Source organism: Notamacropus eugenii, chromosome 5, assembly GCF_028372415.1.
Source record: "Notamacropus eugenii isolate mMacEug1 chromosome 5, mMacEug1.pri_v2, whole genome shotgun sequence".
NCBI lineage: Eukaryota > Metazoa > Chordata > Mammalia > Diprotodontia > Macropodidae > Notamacropus > Notamacropus eugenii.
Window position 1 is genome coordinate 340,782,373 of NC_092876.1, and position 23,418 is coordinate 340,805,790.

Below are 23,418 nucleotides of genomic sequence, written 5' to 3' on the forward strand. Positions count from 1 at the left end.
GCCTCTAATCTGAGGGATCTCCCCATCTGATAGGAGAGAAGGGAGAGGATATTTCGGGCTAGAGGAAAGTCCTGAACCGAGGCTTAGAGGTGAAGAAAGAGAGAGATCATGTAGGCCTGAGAATGGAGTAGTTAGTCTGTGGAGATGAGAAAGGGTGTGTATTTATGGGGCAGGGGGCAGGGAAGAGAACGAAGGACTGGTAAAGACGGGTGTTGAGGCTCACATTTGGGAGCTTGGATTTGAAATAAGTTTCAGACACTTACACGCTATGTGACCCTGGGCAAGTCATTTAGCCCCATTTGCTTCAGTTTTCTCATCTCTCAAATGATCTGGAGAAGGAAATGGCAAATCATTCCAGTATCTTTGCCAAGAAAACCCCAAAAGGTGTCATGAAGACTCAGATACAACTGAAAAACAACTAAAGAACAGCAGAAATTCATCTCTTTTAAGGCACCTATGACTATTCCTCTGGTTCTCAGTTTACCCCATCTATGGAATGAAGGGGTTGAATGTGATCTTTCGGGTCCCTTCCAACTCAGTCTGTAACAGATCTGCACAGAAACAGACTTAAATCCTTCTGGCTGTGACTGCAGAGAACCTGTTTGGTGGAGATGATGTTGAACAGCTGGTCTTCAGCTGCTGTAGTGAACTTTAAAAAAGGTTTTATTAAGTTTTCTAAGCAACCTGAGTCTTCTAATAATTATTTGGACTTGAATTTTGCTTCAAGCAGCCTCCATTTCCTCAGGCTTCTCTGCTACCTTCTGGATCTCTCTTCCTCTTCCCCAATGCCTCCAGAATGGAACTATCACCTCTTGGCCCAACCTCTTTTCATATCAGCCAAGTGATTTGATCCAGATCTTGTGAACTGAGGGCAAATACAGCTCCAAGTTTAGAAATCAGTAAGGACAAGTCATACTGAGAGAGACAGAGACAGAGGGACAGAAGGACAGAGTCAGATTCTGGCCATTTGTTGAATCTTTAATAGGTTTGTTCATCATGAGAGTATAGGAATTTGAGCTAGACAGGACCCTAGAAATCATTCAGTCCAATCCTTTCTGGAACTGAGAGAAGTCCAGAGAAGCTTAAGGATTTGTTCAAAGTCACGAAGGTAATAAGCAGAACCAGGATTTGAACTCAGGTCCTGCTGGCTCCAGATTTAATAATTTTTCCAGTGCATCGTTCCATTCAGTCTCACTGTTTCATAAGCACTGGGAGGGCAACTCCTCTTTGATAATTCAAGAAAGTTGCTGCAAGTAGCTAGGGTTACAGTCTTCAAAGGGTCTCAAGGAAGATTTCCCTTCACACATCTTCACCAGTAACAGAAAATGGGGACTTGAGTGCCCATCTGGAGAAATAGAAGGTGGGCTTTTGAGGCACAGGAGCTGGGACCTGAACTGGCTGGAAATTAAATTCTGTTCAATAAGAGGATAGTTGTACCAGGAAATGTGGGCAGATGCAGGGCAGCTCTTCTTGCCAAAGGTAGTTACACAGAATTACATAGTTACATAGGCATAAAATTTCGTGATAGATGATGTGTCAACAGGGAACATTAGCCTGATTCTCCTCTCCCCAACCCCACATCCCACAGCAGCCACACTAGTTCTCCTTTTCTAATCTCCTCCTTTTCCAATCTCCTCCTTTCCCTGTTCTCATTCTCCTTTCTCCTCTTTTTTCTCTTTCTCTTCCTTTTCCTTCTCTTTTCCTCATTTCTCATTTTCCTTCTTCCTTTCTTCTTCAAAATGTATCATTGTTTGGGGGGGGGGCGGTTTGAGGCAGTTAGAATTAAGTGACTTGCCCAGGGTCACACAGCTAGTAAATGTCTGAGGACAGATTTTTTAAAATTAATTTTATTAATTTTCAGTGTTCTACAATAACTACCATATAATTTAGATTATTATTTTTCATCTCTCCCCTCTCCCTCCCCAAGATGGCATACAATTTTGTATAGGTTCTACACATACATTCCTATTAAATACATGTTCACTATAGTCATGCTGTGTTTAAGAATTAAAATGAGTGGGAGGAATCATCTAACAAGCCAAAACGCAATACACACACAATACACACACACACACACACACACACACATATACACACATACACACACACACACATGCACACAATGATCTGCTACATTCTGTGAATGAATTCCATAGTTCTTTCTCTGGATGTGGAAGGCATTTTGCCTTAGAAGACCACTGGGAATTTTTTTAAGTCCTTGCATTGCAATGAAGTCCTGAGTCTACCAGAAAAACTCTCGCACACTGTGGTCGTTGCTGTGCACAAAGTTCTCCTGGTTCTGCTCCTTTCACTCAGCAGCAGTTCATATAAGTCCTTCCAGGCCTCTCTGAAGTCTTCCTGTTCATCATTTCTTATAGCACAATAGTATTCCATTACATTCATATACCATAATTTATTCAGCCATTCCCCAACTGATGGGCATCCCCTTGATTTCCAGTTTTTGGCCACCACAAAGAGAGCTGCTATAAATATTTTTATACATGTGGGACCCTTTCCCATTTTTATGATCTCTTGGGGATACAGACCTAGAAGTGATATTGCTGGGTCAAAGGGTATGCATGTTTTTGTAGCCCTTTGGGCATAGTTCCAAATCGCTCTCCAGAATGGTTGGATGAGCTCACAGCTCCACCAACAGTGTATTAGTGTTCCAACTCTCCCACATTTATCATCTTCCTGTTCTGTCATGTTTGCCAATCTGACAGGTGTGATGTGGTACTGAGGAGAGATTTGAACTCAGGTCTTCCTGATTCCAGGGCTGGTCCTCTATCAGCACTGTACCACCTGGCTGCCCCCATACCATCCATTTTTAATGATTTTTTTATTTGATGATTTTTATTTCAAAATTACAATTGCCTCCTGTCTATATCTTTATTGTGCCCCCCTATCCATTGTTAGTGAAGCTTCTAGAAAGAGAAGCAGACCAGAAGACTGGTGCCCACTCCCATCACAGTACCTTTGTTGCTTACTTTGGTTTGTTCTTACACTTCTGTCTTTCTCTTTTTTTAGGGTTTTGAAGACCCCAAGGACAAGTGAGTAATATGACTTTCTTTGCCTCTCTTATCCTAGTCTCAGGAGCGCTTCTAAGCTGTCCCATGACTGTCCCCCCACTGCCAAAATTCCACAAGGAAAGACTTTTCCTACTTACACTCTCTTCCTACCCTCTGTTATCTCAGATGAGCCTTCAGGGAGCCTATGTACAGGATCAGAGAAAAGACAGATCTTAGCACGCTGGAACATACCCCTTAGAAGTGGCCAAATGCATCTCTTATGCTAAGTCACTCAGCAGGACATCTGAGGGCCGAGGCAACTGCCGTGCTCCTATTCGTCTCCCTTCCCCCACAAAACATTTGGCCTCAAGACCCCTAAACATGTATATCCCTTTGCTCCTTAAGGGAGGTTTGCATTCCTGACTCTTCAGACTTTAGTGACTATTTAAAATTCTGTTCAAGGGCAGGGGGAGGAGTGGGTCTTTCTAGGGAGGTCTGTGTTTTGAATGTGTACATCAGCAATGCTGGATCTTGTTTCAAATTTAAATCCTAATTCATATCCTTGCCTACACGTGGTCTTCTGGCTGAGTGGGAAGTAAAAAGAAAGTGGCAGACAGCTGGGAGGAAAGAAGTAGCCTGGATTGTATCCCCAAGGAAGAAAAGACTTCCTATTGCCCAGTATCCACTCAACTTCCAAGAAGGGATGAGTACAATTCTCTAGCTGTGATTCTAGCTCATTTGGGTTATGGACTCCTTCTCTGAATAGTGTTTTTAAAGGCATAAAATAAAATACACAGGATTATGAAGGAGATCAATTATCGAAATTCCATTATCAAAACTTTTTCAAAACAGATTTATGGACTCCAGGTTAAGAACTCCTGTTCCAGTCATATCTTTGACATTTCTATTAATATTAAGATATCAATTTATTATTATATTAAATTAATTATTATTTTAATAATATTATGTCTTATTTAATTATTATATAATGATTATTATATTAAATGAATTAATAATATTAAATGTTAAGTTCTGGCCTTTAATATATTTAGCCAATTAATATCTCCTTGGTCTTTAACTAACAATTCAGAAGGAGGTAAATTTTCTTTCCCAACAGATGATCACTATGACCTCTCCAGCTCAAATTTTGTGCCTTATGATTCATATATTCCCCCATAAATTAGTGTCTGTCCTAGAATTACAACTTTAGATATGTTAGCAATACCTTCAGATACCATGGCTTTGCATAATTGCCCACAGGGTTAATGCTGTTCCCTTTTTTTGGCTGAAGTCTCCATCTCCCATTTAATTCAACCTAAAAGACATTTATTCAACCCCTAAAGTCCCACTGTGGTGCTTTATTGAGGCATGAAAGTGCCCCTGAGTTCAACTAGCCGAGCATAAACCCTGGCAGTTCCTACCAACCTAGAAAATCTTTGAGTATGAGTCTAGTGATGGATTGCAGATCTTTCATCAAGTGGCTAGCTGAAGCACAGAGACTCTCATTATTAGCTGCAGGGTTATGAATATTTCAGTGGAAATAGTACATAGGGGCATAGATCTAGACATGGGAGGCCCCTTAGAGGACATCCAGTCCACCTCTCATTTCACAGATGAGTAAATGTAGCACAGAGAGGCTGAGTGGTTTGCCCAGAGCCGCACAACTAGTAAATATCTAAGGCAGGATTTGAGCCCAGGTCTTTCTGACTCCAAGTACAATGTTCCATGCATGATGCTAGTCTGGAATATTGATATAGAGCCGTTAGGATCTGTGTCAATAGAGGGAGTACAGTTACAGAGAAAATTACAGCCTGGTGAAATATTAAAGAATTCATCAACTACTGTTTGCAAGTAAGGCTTTGTGCTGATCCTGGGGATACAAAAATGAAAAATGGCAGTCTCAATGCAAAAAGAGAAAAGAAATAAATTTTTTAAATCAATAAAATATTTTAAAAATACACACAAAAAAGTTCATAAGGGACACATGAACAGGGCAATTGTGTTACTTGTTAAAGAACAGATGGCATGTAATACAACTTTATGATTTCATATGCAATTGCATGTTTTCCTTTTTTGTGTATTGCCAAGTTTATATTTGTTGATGATTTTTAAGTTCACAATAAAAAATACATTTTTAAAAATGATAACCCCTGCCCTGAAGGGACTTACAGTCTAGTAGAATCATGTACACAAATTCCTGGGAAATAAGTTAGAATAGGATTAAGAGCATGGAGGAGGTTAGACTGTCCTGAGAGCTTTGAAGAGGAAGACCACTGCTAGTCATGGTCAACGTGGAGAAATGGAGAAAGTTTTATGGAAAAGATGGCATGAGAGTGGCCCTTGGAGGAAAAAGGCAGCTGGGTGCTAGAGTAAATAGAGCATTAGACTTGGAGTCAGGGAATTTTGAGTTGAGTTCCAGCTTCAGACACTTACTAGCTATGTGACTCTGGACAGGTCACTTCATTCTCTCAACCTCAGCTTTCTTATCCATCAAATGGGGATGATGATAGCACCACCTCCCAGGATTATTGTAATAAAATAATATAATATTTGTAAAACACTTTGCAAACCTTAAGCATCGTGTAAATGCTATTTATTATTATTATTAATTATTATAATATTATTCCACATATAGGCATGAAGTCAAAAGAGCACCAGCACTAAATTCGGAAGTAATAGGTTCAAATCTTGACATTTAATACTTTATGACCATGGGCAAGTCACTTTGTTTCCCTGAATCTCAGTTTCCTCATCTGTAGATTGAGGGGGTTAGACCAGATGACCTCTGACGTCCCTTTCAGTTCCTGAGCTATGATCTTATGATAAATAGAACTGGAAAGTTAGACTGAAGCAAGTTTGAGACCAGGCTAAAAAATCCATATTCTATTCAGTAAACAGTCCAGGGCAAGAGATAAGATGGAGGGGATGGCGCCATCAAACATGTGGATTAGAAAGATAACCTTGGCTGCTGCAATAGGGTAAATTGGAGAGGGAAAAACTTGAGGAAGAAATGGAGACAGGAGGCTCTTATAATAGCCCAAGGGTGGTAACTAGAGCAGAAACAGAAAGGCAAGAGCTCTGAGCGATGGGACCAAGCTTTGTCACTTGATCACATATGGAAGGAGAGGAGATAAAGAATGGATACCAGGTGACTGGAAGGATGGTGACATCATGAGAAATAAGGAAATGTGAGGAAGAGGCAGGTTTTGGGGTAAAGATGAGGATATCAATTTTAGATATATTAAGTTAAAGATAAGAAACCTAATGGATAAAGCTGGGCTTTGGGATTCGAGTTCATTTTCTGCCTCTGATACCTACTGGCCAGGGTGAGTCAGTTAATCTAATGTTCTAATCAGGACAATTTCAGTCAAGGGAGTTTCCTCACTTAGGTAGTCCCTGTTGGTTTAGTCTCGTTCTCTTGAACAACAGTTCAGTCATTTTCAATCATGTCTGACTCTTCATGATTCCATTTAGGGTTTTCTTGGCAAAGATGCTGCTATGGTTTGCCATTTCCTTCTCCAGCTCATTTGACAGATGAGGAAACTGAGGTAAACAGGGCTGTCTCAGGCCAGATTTGAACTCAAGGAGATGAGTCTTCTTGTCTTCTGGCCTGGTGCTCTATCTACTGAACCTTCCAGTTGTCCATAGTCTCTATCTCTATCCCTAAATTTAAAATTTTAGGACAGCTAAGTAGAGAAAGCGAGCAAATAGTTGAAAATGTGGAATCAGAGTCCAGGATAGAGCTGGAAGTCCAAGATGAAGATTTGGGAATCATCTGCCTAGAAGCCAATACCATGACTTAATAAGTGATTGTTGAACTGAATTGTGCAGGTGAAATTGCCAACGAGCAGTGTGTAGAGAGAACAAAGGTGTTGAGTAGTAGGTAGAGTCAGGAAGATCAGGGTTCGAGTCCTGCCTCTGACACATACTAGTTGTGTGACCATTGGCAAGACTTTTCAGTGTTCCCAGGAAACTCTCTAAGATTATAAATGACCAAAATGTTACAGGTCTGCATCAGTGGAGAGATTTTCCACACCAAGAGTTCTTCAACTCAGATGAAGTCAGAGGTTTCCCTCTGTGTCCCCTCCCCCCCCAGACAAAATCCACACTGGGAATATAGCACCTCTAGGACAGTATTCAGTCATAGAAGGAAAACAGAACTAAGGAGTATAAAGCAGCACGTATGCAACCAGCCCCTTTTCTTTCTTCTTATAAACTTTTTTTGAAATTGTCAAGTATTGGGGGCAGCTAGGTGGATAAAGCAGTGACCTTGGAGTCAGGGGCACCCGAGTTCAAATTTAGTCTCAGAGATTACTTGTGTGACCCTAGCCAAGTCACTTAACTCCAATTGATTAAAAAAAAATGGCAAGGATTTGGTTTTTCTTCTTCCCACCTATCCACCTCCCCCGCAAGGAAACAAATAAGCCATTAAAACAAATATACATAATCAAGCAAAACAAATTCCCATTTGACCATGTCCAAAAACCATATGGGTCATACTGCCATTTGAGTCCATCACTTGTGTCAAAAGGTGTACACCTCCAACCTCTTTTCTTCCAGTGCAGTCTGTTATTGCCAAATACCTCCTTCCAGGTGACCCACACGAGGGCCAGTCTCAAACCCCAACAATCTCTCATCACAGCTAGGATGAACAGGCTTTATGTTAGAAGAATAAAGGAGCATCCTTATATGAAAACCTGGAAGAGAGGAAGTATTGATTGGTACTATTTAGTGCTGGTATTTGATCAGGCCCAAACGCAAGACCGTGAGGTGTCCCGAAATGATCAAAACAGGGCATTCAAAGAGAATTGTGAAGCCAAGGGACTACTCAAGCCTTGGGGTTCATTCCTCATTTTATAGAAGAGGAACCTCAATGAGTTAAATGTTCTTTCTACCAAATTTTTATCCAGGATATCTGGCAATGCTGAATAGAGGAAACTCCTCTTCTTGTGAATAATGTAATGGTGTGCCCTCCTTTCAATTTCTGGTCAACTCCTTGTCCCAGTTTAAAGGGCCCAGCAGGACTCTAGGATTTGGTGAAGTACTTGTATTAGGATAGATTCACCTTGTGTTCTTAAGTGGGTCTTCCTTCTCTCTACCCAGTATGTGACCTGGGGCTGAACAGGGTTAAGAAAAATAGCTGATCTGAGAATCCTAGCAGGGAGAGGCCTGTCCAATCCATGACTGATGAAGGGTGCATCAGAGGGTCTTGAGGATCATAGGACTGGAGCCAGAAGGACCTCAGAGATGGTCTGGTCCAATTTCCTCGTATTACAGTTAAGGAAACAGAGGCCTGGGTAGGTTCAAGAGACTCTCCAAGGTCATACAGGTAGAAAGTTTTGGAATCAGCATTGGAACCCGGGTCCTCTGATTTCAGAGTGCCCTTTCCAATATGGGATGAAAAGGATAGCTAAGAATGGGGGATGGGGATAAGGAAAAGTAACCTATATAGGAGGTAAAGAAATGCCCTTAAAAAGGCCAGTCAAGGGTCAAGCCACATTCAGCTCAGCTTTCCAAACAGCCAGCCCTATCAGCTCATTCCAGCCCCTTCTAGTTAGATTATTCTAGAAAGCAATGTTTATGGAATCACCAAGTGGTAATGACATCAGTCAGGGTTTATTACTCTTTTTTGTGTTATGGATCTCTTTGGCAGTCAGGGAAAACCCTATTGACTTCTCAGGATGATGGTTTGATTTTTTTAACTCATAAAATGCAAAGGATGACAAAGGCAACCAACCATGTTGAAATACTTATAAAAATTTTAAAAAGAAGTTTTTTTTAACAAGTCTCTAGGTTAAGATCCCAACTCTTCCCCTTCCCTCCCCTGCAGTCTGACTTCTACCTAATTGACAAATGTGTTTTATAACCTCTCCAACATGTGACCATCTCTCCACCCTTAGAGTGATGGGGACCCCCACTGAGAATGCAGCCCATTTCATCTCCTCCTCAGAGAGTTGGCTAAGCTCCTTCCCCTTGGCAACAAGAAATTACTGGAAGGTCCTGACTCTCCTTCAGGGAAACTACCGGACATACTAAACATCCCTATTTTGGGGGAACAGGACTTATTTGATTGGGCATTGAGACTCAAAGTCTTTTGCTGCTGGAGAATATAAATGATGTGATGCTCTGGGGCGGGGAACAGAAAATGAGGAAGAATTAGCAAGTGGGGGAAAGATGGCATTCAGTTCCTGGCAAAGGTTTGGGTAATTTGGTCACTGAAACTGAGCTCTGAAGAGCTATAGCCTTGGGCTACAAAAAAACCGTCAGTGTACAGTTTGTGGTTGGAAAACAAGAAACTGGTTGAGTTTTGCTCCTTTTTCTCAGTTCCTGGCTTCAGTCCCCTTTTCCCTTCAGTTCATCTGAACCACTCCCACCCTCCTACTTCTTTCCCTTCTCCCCCTAAACAGGCTGAAGGGTTGACTGTATGGTGAGGGTTACAGATTACAAGTGTCGCTTACTTTAGGAAGATGGACTTGTTCATTTAAAAGTTGCACAGAAGTCAGATTTTTGTAAATTGAGTTACCAGGCAGACCCAGGAAGCTATCTGGTCAAAGGAAATCTACAGTGAGACCTTTTTTGTAAAGTGACTGAACCTTTTGTGATGGGAATGACCATCCTTAAAGTTATTTGCTTTTCAAGGTTCTGATTAATGCCTGTCAGGTTGCCCTTATGTGAGACACAACCTGTATGGGTGAAAAAATGACAGGTTTGGATTTTCTAAGGATTTCAGTAGCCTGTGCTTCTTCCCCTCTACCTTCCCCTGTGATAATAGTCAGTTAGGGGATGGCTGTGATTTTGGTATTACACACCCTTCAAGTTTCCATTGTCTTCATAAAAGTACAGTCCATTCCAGAGGTGTCAAACACTCTCATGTGACCCTCAATCCTCCCTGAATCAGATTAAAATATAACTGGGAAATATTTTCACAAATAATTAAAATATTTTTTAAAAGTTAAATTTTCTTTCATTTTTTTTAAATAACTAAAATTAAAAGTAAATAAAATGCAATAAAACATAGATGATATTAATATGTGTTTTTCTAAGACAATATGCATTCCCTTGGGGACTCGTGTATGACCTAATGGCCCCTGTTTCTATTTGAACTTGACCTCACTGCCTTGCTCTGCCTCACCTTCCCTCCCCCATGCTTCATCTCCAGGACTTGGTCCAGAAACAAGAGCACATGTTCCCACTAATGTAACTTCTCCCTGGGTGGTGTATCTGTCTTGGGTCTGTGCCCCTTTCCCCCCAGGAACACCCAAGAAAACTTGAACCCCGAGGATGAGGTGGATGAGTTCCTGGGTCGGGCTATTGATGCGAGAAGCATTGATCGACTGAGGTCAGAACACGTTCGGAAGTTCCTCTTAACTTTCAGAGAGCCTGACTTAGAGAAAAAGGTAACCTAGTCCTGGGTAGACAATGGGATTTGGGGTGGGGGAACCAGTTCCAGGGGGGTAGAGCTCAAAACCCAAGCATGAATTCCTCTCCTCAGCCTGAACACTAACTAGTTTACTACTAGTCACTGACTTTAAGTATTAAATCTCTGGAGAAAAATTCAGGTAAAGTAGGTGAGGTCCCTTTTCTTGACCTCAGTTTTTCCACCTGTGAAATAGGGACAGCCAAAAATTGGAGAATATAAGAGGAATTTTATAGGCTTTATTTGTTAGATATTATGTTATTAAGGAATTGTACCACCCAACATTCTTCTGGCTAAGTACAATAATAGAACAAGAGAGATACAAGGGACCTGAGAGGCCATCTGTTCTATGCCTTTCATTTTTGTAGTTGAAGAAACTGAGACCCCAGAGAAGTGGAGTTCACAGATCCAAAGATACGTAGTGGCAGAGCCAGGACCAAAGCCCAGGTTTCCTGACTCCTATCCCACGTTCTTTCTACAACACCAAATGGCCTCCCCTTGTGAGCTGGTATGCACCCAGGAATGTAAACTCACTTCAGTGTTCAACTGAGGAGTACTTAATTAGGAAGATAGATCTACTTTGGAAAAACCTTTATGCTTCCCAGTGCCAAAACAAATTACTTCTGGATTATCCATTGTTTGGGATTCTATGTGCCAAGAGTTCTACACCATTAGCTTAGCCTGCAGCAATAGCCAGTTGATAAAAATGGAAAGAGCCTGGTCTAGGAAGGTGGAGGCCTGGGTTCTATTTCTGACTAGTCTAGCCCATTAGCTCTATTTGGGGAGAAGTCACTTAGCCTCTTCTGACCTCCGTTGTTTCATCTGTAAATTGGGCAAAATACCTATTCTCCCTACATCACAGGGTTGTGGTAAAGATCTAATTAGATGACAGCTTTTGAAAGTGCTTTGAAAAGGTCAAGTGCCATGTAAATTTTTATGATTAATCATAGAATCCCAGAGTATTAGAACTGGAAGGGACATCAGGGATCATCTAATTCAATTCCTGTATTTTAAAGATGAGACGGTTTAGACCAGAGAGGGGCAGTGACTAAAAATAGGAATTAGCCTTATTCATGCAGATCACCAGGAGTTGGCTGGAGAAAACAAATGAGCGGAGGAGAATGGGCTCTGGGAGAAAAGGCTTTTGCAGCCCTGTGGATTGTCACTGTCATGAGCTTACACTGCTCCTGGTTCTTCCTGTCCAGGAGTTTGTTTTGTTTTGCTCTCATGTGACTGTTAGAGAACAAAGTGCTCTCTGAGAGGGAGAAGTCAGAAATCCTCTGGTTAATATTCTTCAAACACTTGAGCTTGAGGACTATCCTTCTCTTCCTGGTACATGCATATGTCCCGAGGTCCCCAGTGAGTCCTGTGTGGGGCCCAGGGGTCATTGTTGTCGTTTGTACTTGAAGAGGACCAAAATGGCATCACGATGTAGGGGGTCAACATACAGTGTGTGTGACTGGTTGATCAAACCAACATAAATTCAGAAGGTTCTACCACAGGTCAGGCACAAATAATCCACATGCACGTTTGGGATGGAGATTTTTCTAAATCTGCATGTGTCATGTTCTTTTTAGCTACAGGTAGGCCACAGTGAGAGAGGAGAGGAAAACTGAACAAGGGGCTAGTGTGGTCTAGAGCTACAGGGAAGGCAAAAGGCTCAAATCTGAGCCAAGATAATTCTCAGTCATAATTTTTTGGCCCCAGACTATGATTTTATTGGTGTATGAAATTTCCAGTGAGAAAACTCTCTACCCAAGTGCATCTACAGTACAGCTTATGGCCTTGGAGAGTTGCTTGGGAGGCACTGAGGTGTTAAGTGATTTGTCCAGTGTCACCCAGCCATTACTGTAAGAGAATGGCCTTGAATGTGGGTCTTCCTGCCTCAGAGGCTAGCTCTCTCCCAGCTGTGCCACATTGCATCTCCCAGAGATGGTACTAATAATGTGAAGAGAATATTAGAACCAAAAGGGACCTTACTGAGAAACCTGGTTTAACAGGCTCATTTTATGGATGGAGAAATTGAGATTCAGAAATGAAATACCTTGTCAAAGGTCACACTGGAGGTATACCCTCCATTATATAATTTTACTCCTTTGATTCATTAACTTTCTACTTGTGGGTAGAGTAAGTTACAGAATGGGCATTAGACAGACTCTGCCTTCAGGGCTTACCAAACTAATAAGCATTTTAAATTCTAAATTATTTGGGAAGAACTCTTCTTCCTCTCCCCTCCCAGCCTCTTCACCAGTCTGGGTTGGTTTATCCCCCTCCCAGACCTTTTCACCAGTCTGGGTTGGTTTATCCCCCTCTGAGACCTCTTCACCAATCCTGGTTGGTTTATCCCCATCTAGTGGTGTTGGCAGGGTATTTACTCTGGCAGTGTAAACTGATGTGGCCCAAGAGGGGCTTGTCGGAAGGAATCATTCACTCGGTGCTGACTGATTCCAAACCTCTCCCTCTCCTCCTCTCAGTACTCCAAGCAGGTGGATGACCGCTTCGGTGCCTACGTGGCCTGTGCCTCCCTCGTCTTCCTCTTCATCTGCTTTGTCCAGATCACCATCATGCCACAGTGAGTACTTCCTCTGCCCTACTCTTCATAATTGCAAGCATCCCTGGCCTCAGAAGGGTAGGTACACTTGTTTCTCTAACCAACAAAGCAAAGTTTAGGTCCAGAAACAAGATTTACTCTATGATGTCATCATATGACAGCTATGGGCTCCTGTTGGACTCTGGAGACCTGAATTTGAATCCTGCCTCAGACATTTACTAGCTTTGTGACCCAGGACAAGTGGCTTCATTTCTCTGGACCTCAGTTTTCTCATCTACAGAACGAGGGGGTTGGACTTAATGACCTCTAAAGTCCCTTCCAGCTCTAAGTCTATGATCCTAGTAGAGTCATGGTCATGGGTCATGGAGTTAAGTGTAAGGTTTCTCAATGTAGCGGATTCTTTAAAAGGGGAAAACACTGACTCATGTCTGAGATGTGGTATGTAAGTTTAAATGCCAGGCCCTTTATTCACATTTAGTCACACTAAACATTCATCCAGGTCATTAACGGGACATCCACTTGTGTAGTGGTTCACTGCTTCCATATTTGTCTATACTGTAATGAAGTCACTACTGCTATCAGAAATGTTAAAAGGAAATAAGTTATTGTAATATAAGTCAGAACCTCACATTGTATATGCATATGAAGTCCCCCCTTTTGTGTATACTTGCACATCATTAATTACTCCAAAAACCTTTATCTGCTTCTGCAGTAACAAAGATCGATGCATTGGGCTGCCTCAGTTTCCAAGTGGAGCTGATGTCATTTTATCCTCTGGCAGCAGCTTGTGGCACTAGAATTGACTGAAGTTATTCTCTCACAAATCTCCCCTCTAGGGAAGCTTAAATATCTACTTTCAAAAGTGTTTCTTCCCTGTTTAAAGAATTTCTTTTTTCCCTTCGTTGGTTTGAGACAGTTAAGTGCAGGCACTTGGAGGAGGTTGGAACAAATACCTGGTTTAAATAGCTGCTGAGCATTCCCTTTCTCAGCGAGGCTTTCATTTTCCTTTAATCTAGCAAACAATACTTAACTTCCCTGGGCCCAATCTTCTGTTATTGAAAGCAAAGAAATTTCAGAAAACTTTAAAGGTGTGGTTTTTTGTTTATTTTTGTTCACCATATGTGGAGAGACTGACAATTCAAAAATGAAATGCACTTGCTACCATTATTTTCCCTCCCTGGGGATTCCCCCCAGGCTTAGGCAGGCTGGTATCTATCATCTATAGTTGTGATTTCCCTTTGAAAGGGACAGGAAGGAGAGAGGTGTGGAGAGCTCTAACCCAAAGGCTATTTCCTGTTGAAAGGTTGTGATTGAAGTGGAAAAAAAATGGAAATAGGATTTCTTAGAAATTGGACTTGGAACAAGGAAGATGAAATATTATTTTCACTTGTCATAGGAATTAGGAGACAATGGGAGGGGATGGATTTAGCAGATCCTCACTCTTCCCCACAGATATGTGGGTCTCTAGTCCGTATCCTAGCACCATGGACAGATGCCAGCAGAGTCTCCTCTTCTCCCCCACCCCATCACCAAAGACTGCCAGTATGAGACAGTACAGCACATTTCCAAAAATTGCTGAAATTTTTTTAATCCATTAATTTTTGTAATTTTTTACGAAGTCAAGAAAATATATTTCTACATATTTTAAGGGAAGAATAAATAAAACAACCATTTTCCAGACAAACAGGGCTACTTGCCACATTCCCCACGTACAACATTCCATCCCTCTTTGACTTTGCATAGGCTATCTCTGTTATGCAGTCTCTCCTCACCTCAGATCCCTTCAAGGCTTAGCTCAGATGCCCCCTCCTCTGTGAGGCTTTTTCTGATTCCCCTGATATTAGGTTGCTCCCTCCTGTTACTTTTTAATTTACTTTGTGTATATTTTATTTACTTATGTGTCTGTATCATGTGTCTCCCCATCTCCCCCGCCCCAGAATTTAAGCTTTCTTAGGACAAGAATTATTCTGTTTTTGTCTCTATATCCCCGATACCTAACAGTACATAACATATAATAGGTACTTAATAAATGCATTTATGAGTGAAGGAATGGTTGTATGAATAAAAATTAATCAAGTAAAAATGGTTAAAATGTTGAAAATCTGTTACTCAACACTAGGGCCTAGGTCCTAGTCTTATAGGCCTTTGCTGCTTCTAAGTGATCAGGAAATTTAACAAGAACACCGGGTACATTTTAAGAAAGAAATATCATTTTTTTGGAAGAAGAGATTTTCTGAATCTGTTTGCAAGTTTGAATTTGAGCCCTAGTGATCATCACAAAGTGCATTCAGAGGAAATGGAGAAACTCGGTGTCAAAATTCTCTTAGAAATCATCCCAAATTTTTACCTACAAGGACATTTTCAGTTCAGAATCCTGGATCCAGAAAAAAAAAGCTGTGGTCCATAGTTCTTCTTTTAAAATTAATAATGTGTAATATGTCCTTCCCTTTATACTAGATAGAACCTCTCTGAATAGCCTAATTAATGTACCACAAGGCTACAGAGGTGCTTCCCTTTAGAAGCCTGGATATGGAAATTACCTATTTCCTGAAAGCCAGAGTAACTGCCCTTTCCTACCTTATTGAAGGAAACCTTAGTTTTTTTCTCCCAGATTGTCCAGGAATCCTTCCAACTTTCTCTTTGCTTCCAGCTCCATGTTTATGCTGGCTTTCTACTTGACGTGTTTCCTGCTGTTGACCATAGTGGTCTTTGTCTCCGTGATCTACTCCTGTGTCAAGGTGAGTAAGGAAGCAAACTTTCTCCTGGCCTCTTTTGCACTCAAGAGTCTATAATGCTTTTGATGTAGACAAAGAAAAGACAGAGGAGGCCCTGGTTCTGGTTTGCTGGGCATAGGGTTGTCCCCAGTATCTATCCCAACTTCCTGGAGCTGGTGCTTCTTGATTCAAAATTATTCTTAGAACAGAGCACAGGAAGTAGAGAGTAGCATTGTGGTCACAGTTCTGTAGTTGTCATTGTTAAGGAGCAAGATTGAAGGGCTGATCGGTGGAGGAGAGCTGGGATATTTTATTTTGGGCCTGTTTGTAAAGAAAGCACATTTGGACCCTGACAAGAATACATCACTTCTGCCTCTCCTTTGGACCCATCTGTGGAAGATTTTCATGTGTCAGGAATATTGAAGAAGTGAATTCTGAATGCATTTGCCATAGTCAGGGTCTGGTAAGTTCTGATCCTTCAGCCTTAGTGGGAGATGGAAAGGAAGGTCCCCAAAGTACATGTATAAAGCTGTCTGCCCCAGATGCCATCAATGTCCCAAACAGAGTCTCCAGGTCACACAGGTTCAAAGAATATAAAGCTGAAAGGGACATGAGAGATTATCTAGTCATGGTATCATAGCTTCCTATCTCTTCTGGGTTGTAAACCACTTTTTCTTTTTGCTTCTGAGGAGAGGGAGAAGCTTGCCTTCTAAAAAATATCCTCTTCTGCTACAGTCTTAGGGTTAAATCTCTCAGTCCCTGATGACAGCAGCAGCATAAGGCCAGCTGCAGAGAGGTCCAACCCAAGAACATGGCACCATCCAATGAGAGGAGTACTCATGGCCCACCCCCCTACCTTCCTTGGTCTTGGGCATTTCTCCATCCATTTCTCTAGTTGTATAGAAAATCTAGTAAGGAACACTGGGATAGTATTTCCCACCTCCTGCCTCTGGCCACTCAGGAATTATATCTCAGTAGAATCCTTCTTGTAAAAGCAACAACAACAAAGCAATAGGGAAGAGGCTTCCTCACATCCTCACGGTCCAGATTCTCACTTCCTGCACTGCCAGAAAGTTCTTCTGAACCTTTAACAGTTGGAGTAGAACCCAGTTCTCCTGGCTCACCAGACAGTGCTGTCTCTCATGTGCTCGTTTCTGCTCCTTCTGGGGACATGAGGAACTACTACTCAACGTTCCCCTCATTGAAACCTTTCGCATTTGACAGAGAGGTATAATATCTATCTATCTATTTATTTATTTATACATGTGCATATCACACACACACACACACACACACACACACAGGATTCAGTTGTATCTACTGCTTCTTGATTCCTCTTCACCAAAAAATACAATAAAATAAAAATTGTTCACTTAAAGCAGAATGCAGCCTTGAAGGTTCTCCTCAAACAAAGAGACTTCCTTGCATATGTTAAGATCATAGATTACATGACAGATTGCTGCTGCAGAGTTGATTTTGTTCAATGATCCGCTATGAAGTGCTATCAAACAAGGTGACAAACAGATGCTCACCAGGTGTTCACCAGTGTCGTGGACCTGTCATGTCACAAGTGTTCACTGTGCATGGTTCAAGCAAAAGGAAGAATTCTTGATCAGTGGAAAAGTTCTCCAGATGCTCCTGTATGCAGATGTCATTGTGTTGATTGCATGGAACCTGGGGGCAGGGGGTTGGGGAGATGAGTTCTCCCCATTGAGATCTATGGCCACTTAAAAGACACTGGCTTAGCCTTTCTTGCCAGAACCATGGAGTTAGTCCACCAGTATGTGGGCAGCTAAGTGGCATAGTAGATAGATTGCCAGGCCTGGAGTCAGGAAGATTCCTCTTCCTGAGTTCACATCAGGCCTCAGACTCTAGCTGTGTAACCTGGGCAAGTCATTTAACCCTATTTGCCTCAGTTTCCTCATCTATAAAATGAGCTGGAGAAGGAAATGGCAAATCACTCCAGTACGTTTGCCAAGAAGACCCCCAAAAGGGGACCACGAAGAGTTGGACACAACTGAAAAATGACTAAACAACAACAAATGTATATGTTGGACAAGTGTCCTAGGTGGACAATTTGCAAGGTCCAGAATTGGGTGGCAAGATCAAATTTAGTAATACTTTCTATAGTCTCAAGTTGTTTATAGCTACAAAATACCATCCATCTGTTTACGATTCCCTTTTTCCTGGTGATGCTGGATGGTTGTGACTTGTAGGACACCAGGACTTCAGAAGAATATGACTCACAGGTGACTCAGAAAGACAATGGAAAAATGTATGGTAGGTATGAGCAGGCTGAAGTGTATTTCTAATGATAAAATCTATGAAAAGTGACAAAACAGTGATCAAAGACACAGAAGCTTAGAAAAGGAGGGGACTCAGTTATTTATCAAGAACACAAGGTAACAAGTGGACAGTCTTAGAGCAAAACTGGTCTATCAGTGTCCTCACCTCCTGACCTTGAAAGTACATAGGTACTAGGCCAAGAAGTACAACTGAAATGAAGTAACCTCAGTGTTCACCTTATCTAATCTCTCAGTTTTTCAATGGCTACATTGTTTAAACTTATTCTAATCATTTTTTGATTTGAAACAATCATTGTGACTTCAGAGGTCATATGCCCATGGCATGGCAAAAAAAATAATTATTCATAATGGAGAAAAGGTTTCAGAATGTTTTGACTTTATATTCTTGGACCAAGAGAAGGTTGAATGGGTTGAAATCAACACTGTTAGAGCATACCACTAGAAGACATCCACTGAAATACTGAATTATGCCCAGTACCTACCACACAGTAAACACTTAGTAAATACCTATTAAATTAAATTGCGTCCCCCATGGTAGACTGCTGGAAAGACGTAGATGAGGATTGCACAGGATGAGAAGGCACGGATGGGTCTGTGGTCTGCACTGATACAGCAAGGACCACATGACTGTAGAATTCTGTTTACATGTAACACTGATCCATTGACATACACTTGAAGATCACAATCAAGTCACCATACAGCCTTCTTTTCTCAAAACTACACAGCCTTAACTGATTGATGCTTATCGTTGCAAAAATGCAACATGATGAAAATGGTCTTTAAAAAAACATTATTTAGCTGAACTCTGTCATCTTTTAAAAAAATGGAAATTGAAACTAAAAAAAACCAATCCAACCCTACCTAGTGAAATTCTAAGTTCAAAGTGGAACTGATATTTTCTAGTACTCTTTGAGAGGATAGCAGATGTTAAGAGCCGGAAGAGATTCTAGAGGACATGGAGCCCAACTCCCACATTTTACAGATGAGGAAAGTATGGACGAGAATGCTTAGGTGACTTGCCTAGCATCACGCCACAATTTAACGTCTGAGGAAGGATTTGAACCAGCTCTTTCTGGCTTGGAGTCCAGCATTCTATTTCTATTAGTCATTGAGCCATTTTAAAAAAACATGGATAGAAGAGAACAGAATGACCATCCACAGGAAACAGACAAGCAGGTCGGTTTTGAAAATAGTGCTGAATTTATGGTATCCTTTGAAAGAAAAGCAAGCTGTATGTAATAGAGATCTGCAGCTTCATGTGCAATCCTCTTATCCTCTTCTACTTGTTTCTGGAAATAGTCATTTACGTGTTGGTTAAGTTGATGATCAGATGAGATCATGTTTGTAAAATGCTTAGCACAGTGCTAAGCACATGGTAAGTGCTTAAGCTTTTCCCTTAAGTTCAGAATTTTCATAAAAAAGGGGAAAAAAAGAAAAACATTCCTAACCAAATGGATTTCATTTGACTCTGGTTGTTTCTCACCACGCCACCTTGCTCTTGAGACATGAGGCTGTAAGGGTCGGCAGGATAGAACAATGAATGACTGTTAGCTTAGGTGAAGGAAATCCAGGCTGGGACTTAGATGGGAACAGCAGAGAGGACAGTGACAATGGCCTATCTCCATTCTCTAAGAGGCTGAGGGAAAAGCTAGGGGTGGGGGGAGGGCAGGGAGGATAGAGAGAGGAAGGAAAGAAGAAAGGGAGAAAACAAACACTTATTAAGTACCTACTAGGCATCATCTTAAATGCTTCACAAATAATATCTCATTTGATCCCCATGACAGCTTTGAAAGGTAGGTGCTATTATGAGCTCCGTCTTAATGATGAGGGAACCAAGGCAAAGAGGTTCAATGACTTGCCTATGGCCACAGGACGAGTAAGTGTCAGAGGCTGAATTTGAACTCAGGTCATCCTGACTCCAGACCCAGCACTCCATCCATTGGACCACCAGACAACCTGGTCAGGGGAACTTGTGTCCAGGAATAAACTTGGCCTTTGAAACTCCTTGAAATGGGTCATCCTTGGTTCCTCCTCTTCACAGGAGCAGACGATATGGCTCAAGGAAGACTAAATACTACCCCTCCTACTTTAAGCTCCCTGAAGGCTCTTAAGCATGCTGACCCATCAGGACATGAAGGCAACCCTCACCTTTTTTCCGTAATAACATTTCTGGAAACTCCATCTTCAAGCAGATGTTAGTCCTAAAGCAAACTGAATTTTCTCATTGGAAAAATGTTCTACTTGGGAGTTGAGTTTCTGATCAGGGTCACAGCATCAAATAAATCACATTTACCAGCCATTTGCTAGAGAAACAAAGGTACAACAGCTATAAACCTCTACTATTTAAGATAAAAATAATATTGTCAGTCCTATAAAACAGGCATAAATATATCATGCAGATGGATTACATAAGGGCCTCCCAGTGGGTTATTAAGCATCCAAACAAACAGTTTATAAATCTGACACTGAATTAATATGGTAGCCATGATAAACCTTAATTGAGCATGTAGCTAATAACTCTGCCTTTATTTAGAACATATGTTCTTAAAATTCCATGAACCTGTTTTATGTTGGTAAATTTTATTTCAGCATTATCAGTTTCCTTTGCATTCCTATGTATTTTATTTTATGCATTTAAAACCATTATTCTGTGAAAGAGGTCCATGTGCTGCACCAGACAGTCAGAGGCACAAAAATGGTTAAAAATTCCTGATTTAGAAGGACCATTTTAGAATAATTTGGATGGTCCAGGTTGCTTTAAAAATCCATAGAGAAGTAAATCCCACCTCTGGTGCTTATTATCTGTAAGACCTTGGGCCAATTATTTCAACTCTAGGCTACCATTTCCTTCTCTCTAAAATGATGGGGTTAGACTCTGAGGTCCCTTTCAGCTCTAGATCTGCAATCCTTTGGTTCTTCCTTTTGTGCCAGTGAAATTCCTTCTGACATAAGGATACATTCCAGCATGGTGTATTTGGAAGAACACTGCATTTGGACCCAGGCTTGGTTTTTTTTTAATTCTTAATATTTTATTTTTCCAGATTTTTCTGAGAGCATCCTGCTCATCATTCCTTACAGCACAATAATATTCTATCTCAGTCAGATACCACAAATTGATCAGCCATTTCTCAATTGATGGACATCTCTCAATTTCCAATTCTTTGCCACCACACAAAGAGCTGCTATAAATATTTTTGTACATGTAGGTCTTTTTTTCCTTTTTGTTCTTATCTCTTTGAGATACAGACCTAATAGTAGTATTGCTGAGGAAAGGGTGTGCATGGTTTTATGGTCCTTTGGGCATAATTCCAAATTGCTCTCCAGAACGGTTGAATCAGTTCACAACTTCACCAACAATTCATTAGTGTCTCAATTTTTCCACATTTCCTCCAACATTTGTTTCTGTCATATTATCCAATCCGATAGGTGGTACCTCAGAATTGCTTTAATTTGCATTTCTCTAATCAATAGTGAATTAGAGTATTGTTTCATATGACTACACCTAGCTTTGATTACTTTGTCTAAAAACAGCCTGTTTATATATTTTGACCATTTCTGAGTTGGGAAGTGGGTCTTATTTTCATCAATTTGACTTAGTTCTGCATGTGCTTGAGAATTGAGGCCTTTATCAGAGATACTTGCTGTAAATTTTTTTCATAGATAAGATTACTAACTATATTTCCCTCCTTCCTATTTTTCCTGTTTATCCTGCCCTCTCTCTCCTTTCACCATCTGTCCTCAAAAATGTTTTGCTTCTGACTACCGCCTTCCCCAACCTGCCCTTCTTTCTATCAATTCAACTCCCTTACCCCACCCCACCCCCAGCCCCTGGCCTTCTCTTATCCCCTTCCCCTCCTACTTGCCTGTAGGATAAGACAGATTTCTATACCCAACTGAATGCATATGTTATTATTTCCTCTTTGAGCCAGTTCCAATGACAGTGAGGTTCAAGCATTTCTGCCCACCTCCCCATATTCCCATCCACTGTAAAAGCTCTTTTGTGTCTCTTTTATGTGAGATAATTTACCCCATACTTATCCTTTCTCCCTTCTAGTGCATTCCTCTTTCAACCCCTTAATTTTATTTTTTTAGATATCATCCCATCATATTCAACTCACACCCATGCCCTCTGAATCTGTATACTTCTTCTAATTGCCCTAATAAGGAGCAAGTTCTTTGGAGTTAAAAGTATCATTTTCCCATGTAGGAATGTAAACAGTTTAATCTTATTGAATTCCTTATAAGTTCTCTTTCCTGCTTATCCTTTTATGCTTCTATTAAGTCTTGCATTTGAAAGTCAAATTTTCTGTTTAGCTCCAGACTTTTAATCAGGGATGTTTGGCACTCCCCTGTTTCACTGAATATCCATTTTTTTCCCCTGAAGGATTATGCTCAGTTTTGTGGGGTAGGTGATTTTGGACTGTAATCCTAGCTCCTTTGCCCTCTGGAATTCAAACCCTCTGATCCTTTTAATCTAGAAGCTGCTAAATGTTGTGATATCCTGATTGTGGCTCCATGATATCCAAATTGTTTCTTTCTGGCTGCTTGCAATATTTACTCCTTGATCTGGAAATTCTGGAATTTGGCTATAGTATTCCTAAGAGTTTTCATTTTGAGATCTCTTTCAGGAGGTGACCAGTGGATTCTTTCCATTTCTATTTTATCCTCTGGTTCTAGAATATCAGGGCAGTTTTTCTTGATGATTCCTTGAAAGATGATAGTTAGGCTCCTTTTTTGCTCATGGCTTTCAGGTAGTTCAGTAATTTTTAAATTATCTCTCCTTGATCTATTTTCGAGGTTGGTTTTTTTTCCCAATGAGATATTTCACATTTTCTTCTGTTTTTTCATTCTTTTGATTTTGTTTGTTTCTTGATGTCTTATGGAGTCATTATCTTCTACTTGCTAAATTCTAATTTTTAAGGAATTATTTTCTTCAGTGAGGTTTTTGTATCTCCTTTTTCATTTGTCTAATTCTACTTTTTAAGGCATTCTTTAGTGGATTTTTGTACCTCTTTTTTCATTTGGACAATTCTGTTTTTCAAGGCATTCTCTTCATTGGATTTTGTGTCTCTTTTAACCTTTGGCTTATTTTGTTTTGTAAGGAGTTATTTTCTTCGATAGTTTCTGCACCTCATTTACTCCCTTTTCATGATTTTCTTGCACCACTGTCATTTCTTTTCCCAATTTTTCCTCTATTTCTCTTATTTGATTTTTAAAATCTTTTTTGAGCTCTTCTAGCAATTTTTTGGGGGGCCTGAGACCAGTTAACATTTTTCTTTGATGCTTTAGATGTAGCAATTTTGACTTTGTTGTATGTTGTGTGTTTTGATCTTCCCCGTCACCATAGTAACTTTCTATGGTCAGGATCTTTTTTTGTTGTTTGCTCATTTTTCTAACCTAATTTTTTTTACTTTAATCTTTA

General features: G+C 40.7%; 2 protein-coding genes across 4 annotated transcripts in view; one reads left to right on the forward strand and one right to left on the reverse strand.

The window, feature by feature from the left end:
• Positions 1-23,418, forward strand: part of ADCY5 (adenylate cyclase 5) — a 271,850-nt gene that overhangs the window by 218,869 nt on the left and 29,563 nt on the right. For both annotated transcript variants that reach the window (XM_072613773.1, XM_072613774.1), the window contains exons 9-12: positions 3,028-3,050; positions 10,261-10,405; positions 12,900-12,997; positions 15,627-15,714. In XM_072613773.1, coding sequence (XP_072469874.1) covers positions 3,028-3,050; positions 10,261-10,405; positions 12,900-12,997; positions 15,627-15,714 — 354 coding nt within the window. The remainder of the gene's footprint in view (positions 1-3,027; positions 3,051-10,260; positions 10,406-12,899; positions 12,998-15,626; positions 15,715-23,418) is intronic.
• The window catches only part of SEC22A (SEC22 homolog A, vesicle trafficking protein), a 143,709-nt gene continuing 125,222 nt past the window's right edge, over positions 4,932-23,418 (reverse strand). Inside the window, exon 8 of one of the 2 annotated variants that reach the window (XM_072613781.1) lies at positions 4,932-7,705. The gene's annotated coding sequence lies outside the window, so the exon portion shown is untranslated. Of the gene's footprint in view, positions 7,706-19,384; positions 20,300-23,418 lie in introns of those variants that run through there. The other variant, XR_011967960.1, reaches the window with a different exon arrangement.